Source organism: Etheostoma spectabile, chromosome 8 (assembly GCF_008692095.1).
Source record: "Etheostoma spectabile isolate EspeVRDwgs_2016 chromosome 8, UIUC_Espe_1.0, whole genome shotgun sequence".
In the NCBI taxonomy this organism is placed as follows: Eukaryota; Metazoa; Chordata; class Actinopteri; order Perciformes; family Percidae; genus Etheostoma; species Etheostoma spectabile.
In genome coordinates, this window is record NC_045740.1 from 30,611,361 (window position 1) to 30,611,615 (window position 255).

General features: G+C 44.7%; 1 protein-coding gene across 2 annotated transcripts in view; it reads left to right on the plus strand.

The window, feature by feature from the left end:
• The window catches only part of LOC116693370 (NACHT, LRR and PYD domains-containing protein 12), a 16,082-nt gene that overhangs the window by 11,261 nt on the left and 4,566 nt on the right, over positions 1-255 (plus strand). For both annotated transcript variants that reach the window (XM_032522292.1, XM_032522293.1), the window contains exon 10: positions 1-255. This exon is cut by the window's left edge and continues 1,412 nt beyond it; it is cut by the window's right edge and continues 137 nt beyond it. In XM_032522292.1, the coding sequence (XP_032378183.1) occupies positions 1-255 (255 nt within the window).

Consider the following 255-nt stretch of genomic DNA (forward strand, 5'->3'; position numbering starts at 1 on the left):
CTCCGCTTCCTCCTGGGTCTTTCACTGGAGACCAATCAGACTCTCCTACGAGGTCTGATGACACAAAGAGGAAGTACCTCACAGACAAATCAGGAAACAGTCCAATACATCAAGAAGAAGATCAATGAGAAACTATCTCCAGAGAGAAGCATCAATCTGTTCCACTGTCTGAATGAACTGAATGATCATTCTCTGATGGAGGAGATCCAACAGTACCTCAGATTAGGACGTCTCTCCACAGATAAACTGTCTCCT